Source organism: Centruroides sculpturatus, unplaced genomic scaffold (assembly GCF_000671375.1).
Source record: "Centruroides sculpturatus isolate CEXI.00-Female unplaced genomic scaffold, Cexi_2.0 scaffold62, whole genome shotgun sequence".
In the NCBI taxonomy this organism is placed as follows: Eukaryota; Metazoa; Arthropoda; class Arachnida; order Scorpiones; family Buthidae; genus Centruroides; species Centruroides sculpturatus.
Window position 1 is genome coordinate 736,359 of NW_019384388.1, and position 6,146 is coordinate 742,504.

The 6,146-nt window shown below is 29.6% G+C and overlaps 1 protein-coding gene across 1 annotated transcript in view; it reads right to left on the bottom strand.

Annotated features, from left to right (window-relative positions):
- Positions 1–2,915: 2,915 nt before the first annotated feature.
- Positions 2,916–6,146, bottom strand: part of LOC111618135 (ankyrin repeat and death domain-containing protein 1A-like) — a 28,160-nt gene continuing 24,929 nt past the window's right edge. The window contains exons 11-16 of the mRNA XM_023359586.1: positions 5,926–6,129; positions 4,230–4,309; positions 3,736–3,834; positions 3,564–3,656; positions 3,289–3,496; positions 2,916–3,052 (exon numbers count right to left, since the gene is read on the bottom strand). Of these exons, the coding sequence (XP_023215354.1) occupies positions 2,916–3,052; positions 3,289–3,496; positions 3,564–3,656; positions 3,736–3,834; positions 4,230–4,309; positions 5,926–6,129 (821 nt within the window). The remainder of the gene's footprint in view (positions 3,053–3,288; positions 3,497–3,563; positions 3,657–3,735; positions 3,835–4,229; positions 4,310–5,925; positions 6,130–6,146) is intronic.

Genomic DNA, 6,146 nt, shown 5'->3' on the forward strand with positions numbered 1-6,146 from the left:
TTTAAGTATATCAAACATTGCAAAGCCTAATATGTATATAGAAACATAACCAAATGATCGCCTTAAATAATTAGGCTATAACTCCACTAATTAAATGATTAATTAGTATTAAGTAATTTGCAAATATATTAACATCCCAATAACCTGATGTAATTTGCTACTAGAGGTAAAATGTTATGCACCATCTCTTAACTAAATTAATAATTATAATTTTAATAATTCATTAAATAATAAATAATTGGGTTATAACTCCACTAATTAAGGCAATCATTTGGTTATGTTTCAATAATATCTTTATTTGAAAGTTAGGTTAGGTAGATGTAACGTCTACCTAACCTAACTATGTATATGCAGTGGATAGCTATGAGTTAAGTTTGGTAGAGCCATTTGTGTAACTAGGGAAGGACTCTTCCTCATCTTTGTAAATAAATAAATATCAAAGTTAAATAAGTATATGAAAACATTTGAATATGATAAATGTAAATATACATATGTTAGTACAGTATGTACATAGAGTATAACTTTTGACAATTTATTCTTTATTTTGTAGCACAATGGCTATGTTTATAGGGATATTGGAGTAATTGGAGGTCTGTAGAAAGGTAGCATTCAATGGATTCTAAATTGTCCACTAAATTTAATGCTTTCATTTATGGCAGAAAAATTTACTATACCAAGCCAAGCAAAGTAGAGAGGTATTTTTCTGGTAGTTCATAAATGTTCTATATTTTGCAAGTGAGTAGTGTTGCCACATTCTCAAAATCGCTGACCCAGATGGTAGGTGAGGTTTGTTCAAACAGAAGTTCCTGACACATGCGCAATGTCATTTTGCATTGCGAAGAATAACGTGCAGTGCATGCTGGTTGACAGGTCGCGCATGATATTCCTGGACAAAATTAGTAATTCACCTCGACAGTGAATTCCAGGACTGTCCATTTATCATATTCAAATGTTTTCATATACTTATTTGACTTTTGATATTTATTTATTTACAAAGATAAGGAAGAGTCCTTCCCTAGTTACACAAATGGCTCTACCAAACTTAACTCACAGCTATCCACTGCATACACATAGTTACCGGATGGGTGGTAACACTACAAGTGAGCCTTATAACTTAAATTTTATAGTAAAACTTTATTTTATTAACTTATATTAACTTAAATTTTATGTATGAAATAAAATTGAAGTCAACTTTAATTCAAGTCAACATCAAACTTCAGAAACTACAAACTAACTGAAAATGTTTAACAAAATATAGTTGAACCTGTCTATCTTAAACATGTTTGTCTCAAAATTTATTTTTCCCTCTACATTTTCAGCCTAAACTCAATATATTTTCCTTATTTATCTCAATTAATTTTCTCCCAAAACCTCTATATCTCAAATTATAGGCTGTAGTGTCAATTACAAATTCAAGGCTCAGCAACTACACTTTTATGGCATAAATTACAGTTGAGAAACATCTCTTGCAATACAGTATACATACACAGTTGCAATTAATACTGCTTTTCTCTGACTGAGTACAAATGGTTTGTATCTTACTGCTTGAAGAAAGTCCAACATCAGGAACTATTGACAAACTATATCTGTTAAGGTATGTCAAAAATGTTTTATTTATACCTAATATACTTGCTGTTGTATTAGTAAAATACTGTGCAGTACCTCTAATCAAACCTGTTACTGTTTAGGATCCTCTATATCTCAAAACCTGTCTATCTCAAAGTGTTTTCCTCATTCCCGTCAGATTCGCGATATACAGGTTCAACTGTATTTATATTTAAAAAGAGCTTTTACAATTTATATTATGTTATAATTTAGGCTGTATTGTAATATCGGTTCTAGTTACATTTCTCATAGGGCTAGCAAATAAATTTAAAATGCTGTAGTCATATTTTTTAATACAAATGTTTTTAGAACATAAATACTTTAAAATCAGAAAAAATTTGGATCAGTATTATATNACTATATAAAAATTATTCAAAATGAGAACCTTCTTGTTCAGTATACAAATAACAAAAAACTTTACCAAATTAAATTACAACTTTTCTAAAATATCTTATGATAGCTTTTTAATGATTCACACAGTTAACTGACTTTTGGACCTCTCTGTATATTCAATTGATGAAAATATACTATAAACTGTACTTTTCTTTACCATAATTACTATCAACTTTAATAATATAATAAATGCTTAAGTTTTAATGATTAAATACAATGAAATCTCTTAAACTGTCTTCTGCATTACCTGTATCTCTATTCTGTTATTACTTCTACCACTACCGAGAAAACATTTAATTTTAAAATTACTTAATAATTGTAAAGTAAAATGTTTTATTGGTAGAGGAGCTTACTTAAAGCATTCTGATAATCAGGTCTAACTTTAAATCCAAATGTACCTCAGATTTTGAGTCGTTCCCTGCACTAAAGCTATGATCTCTGCAAAGGGAGTTAATTTTATTGTAAAGAGAAAATTATTGTGCTATTCTGTAAGAATTATAGATTTTAGAGTTAGTAACATTGTGTACAATGTAGATTTTTTAGCAGTTCAGTTTTTATTTAATTATTATTTGTTTTAAATATTGTAATCCTAATTAGATTGTGCATTGGCTAATACCTGCTGATAATTATGTATAATTATCAGCAGGTGTTAGCCAATTTGTATATTGCAATGTTGTATTTTTTATTTATCATTCTCTTCCTATTGAAGAATCTTTTTTTTTTTTATCATGCTTATTTAAATTTTAAAGTCTATAAAGAGGTAGAACTCGTAGGACTTGGAGTGAATAATTTGTATTTAAGCAATTTTTTTTTATAAAGTAAATTCCAAAATGATAAGAAAACTTTGTGATAAATTATTTTATATTCAATAGGATTTGTTCAGTTTTGTTAAAAAATAAAAAATAAAAATTTAAATGTTATTTACCAGCAATTTCTCTCTTGTCAATTGCTACTAAAGCTTCAAATAATTCTTTTAGGGTATTCCTAGAAGAAGGCACTCCATGCAACCAGATTAATAGCATGCGATAACCATGTTCTTTATAACTGTTCTTTCCTGTTGCAGAAACAAATTGGTTACTGTCAGCAGAACATAAAATCTGTAACAAGAATAAAATATCAAAGAAAGACATAAAATTGATACAATTATTCTTAAATCTTTAAACTTAAAATTTGGTTTGAGTTTTTCTTTTAATTTCAAATTAAACTGAAATAAATATGCAGTTGTTAACATTTAATTGTAAAGAATATAATAATATCTTTTAAATTATTAACTAGTAAAAGCAACTCTGCCTGTATACTGATGTTCAATTGCTTTTATATGTTCTTCAGTAAAACCCCAGTATCTTGCTAAGCGACGCCATTCACCAGCTTCCAGATAATTATTGGCTAAAGACCATAATAGTTGGCGCATTCTTTTTTGTTGTGCTTCTGCTTGTTCTTCTGCTTGTTGTATCACAGTTATATCTTGACTTTCAAGAAAGTCTGAGGAAGGACTAAACTAAAATTTGTAAAGTCAATATTACTTTTGAAAAGATTTTAAGTATCATACAAAGATAAAATTTTACTTTCAAATTTTGTTCTCTTTCTACTCGTATCAGCATATCGACTATGGCCGTGTAACTTCCTCTAGCAGCAATGTATAATGGTTTTCTACCACCCTAAAATAAATAAAATCACATATACATTGATATAATAATTTTATAAAATAAAATATGTTAATTACTTAAATAATTTTACTTTTTCTGGAATGGATAAATTAGCACCACATGATAATAATACTTCTGTAACTTCTGCATATCCTAATTCGGCAGCTAAATGTAATGCTGTTTGTAACCTCTAAAAAGCAAATACCAAAGTTAATTTAGATTTAAATTTCAGTAAGTTGATTACAATATAAGCATGCCTATGCAATCAATTTATCTATGTTGTTCAATCAATGAATAATCAAAACATTTAAGTATAAAGTTCTTATAAGGTTTATTACTTAAACAGTTTCAAATGTTTTAATATTTACCATTAAAAATTAAATATTCATTCTTTAAGAACAGCATTAAAGATTCAATAACTAGAGATGAATGAATATCTCTACAATAGATTAATCAATAACAGTTCTTGTTTTCACCTACTAAAGCTTTTTATTTAAGAAAAGAAGTATTCAAATGTTTTCTGGATCTAGACTGCCTGTTTTCTCGTTGCCAATTAATCCAGAGGTGCCATTTTATATATGGCGCAATGTTGGAAGTATTTGAAGTTATTTTTTTTTTAATGTTATATTCAAAATCAAGTATTTGTGGGTAGTATTTGCCCATATCTATTATATTCCCATAGGATAGGTTTCAGCTCAACAGTATTTGAGATCTACAGAAAATTTTCACTTCAAGAAAACCAGTTTGGATTAATTTAATATAAGGTGACCGACCAACTTTTTTACAATGAAAAGGAGGGCACTAATAAATTGAAGGAAAAAATATCATAAATAAATAAACATTTTATTCGTTACAACAATAATACACTATAATAATCTCTATTCTTATCAAAAAGAAGTAAACAAAGACATTTGTGCACTCTCTCTTTCTCTCTCTCTCTAGGTCTCCTGTGCAAAGAGCATGCGTCTCATAATTGCATCTCGTTGCATTGTACAGAGCCTTGATGAATCGTCATGTTAAATATAAACATGTCATATCACATCACACGCAATGGATCAGTTCGGCATTGATTGAATAAGGAGATTTACAGATTAGTCTTCAAATATCAAAACGGAGGACATGTAGGAGGACACTTTTTGAAGGAGGACAGAACTTACAAAAGGACGACGATTGGTCATCTTATTTAATATATTTTATATTTTTTTGTTTTTAGTATCAGTCAAGTTCTCACTCCAACAATCTTAATATTATAGTTTCCTTTCTTAGAGACTGCAACTGCAATGTTTCCTTAAACATTATTACTGGTACTTTTGTACATAAGTATAAAAGCACAAAAGTTTAAGAAAGGTTAAGGTGTTTTGTTACAATGGTTTTGGACCTCTGAAAATGCACTGGAAGGTTTGAAAATAGTAAGGTTTAAAAAAATATTGCATTTGTGATCTTCAAGAAGACAGAAAAGTGTATACTTTTTTTAATTCAAATTATTTTGTAGGATCAAAAGTTTAGAAAATTGAGGATTCAGATTTTTCCATTTCTAGAATTCATTTAATTATGTTTGAATTTTAACACTGTTCTTTGTATGATATTAAATATATATTTAATTTATTTGGCATCTAATTATAAGCAATAGAGCAACCAAAAATATTTAGGTAATTAACTTTTAATGGTAATGGAATTGATAAACTACAAAATCGTATCTATGCCTTAGCTAACCAAATTCTGTCATTTATACTTATTGACTCCACTTATTTAGCATACTTTATTGTATAGCAATTTTTATGAAAGGGTTATCAATTCAAAACTAGATAAAATGTTCTTCTTGCTTTAAATCAATAGCTTCTTCACTTATTTAGTAAATTTTATTGTATGGCTATTTTCATTGAGTATGTGAGTATGAAGTCATAATTTAATGTTTCCTACATTTTATGGTAAGAGAATCATATTTTCTATATTTCATTTTTTTTATCTTTTATGATAAATGCAATTTTAAATACTAAAACAATACAGTTTACTAGTTCAATTCTGTGGCACAATTCTAGGACAAATGTAGCAAATTGGGACTTTGACAGAGCAGTAGAGCATATCGATAGGAACAAAAAAGTCAAAGGAACCATGCCCGTACGGGCGACCCTTCGCGAGATATAGGCTCCCAAAAATGCCGCTAATTAGGCAACGCTTTCTATGCCGCCGCCGCTCTATACTGAGCGCGCTTCTATTTCCCTATCTCTAACACATTGTAACTGACGACGGAAAAAGCCAACAAAACAGATTATACACTCACCTTCGACAGAGTCTCCTTTTCTCGCTACCCTACGACGACTGGCCCGTTTCTGATCTTGTTTAGGAGAAGCCGGGGTAAGACCGCCGGTCACCGCTGCCGCTTCCTCCTCCTCGGCTATGTCCAGGAGGTCGACGACGACGAAGATGGGATCGCCCGATGTTATTCGAACAATCGCATATAATCCAGGGTTCGGGTACAAGTATCCTTCGGTAATTAATTGG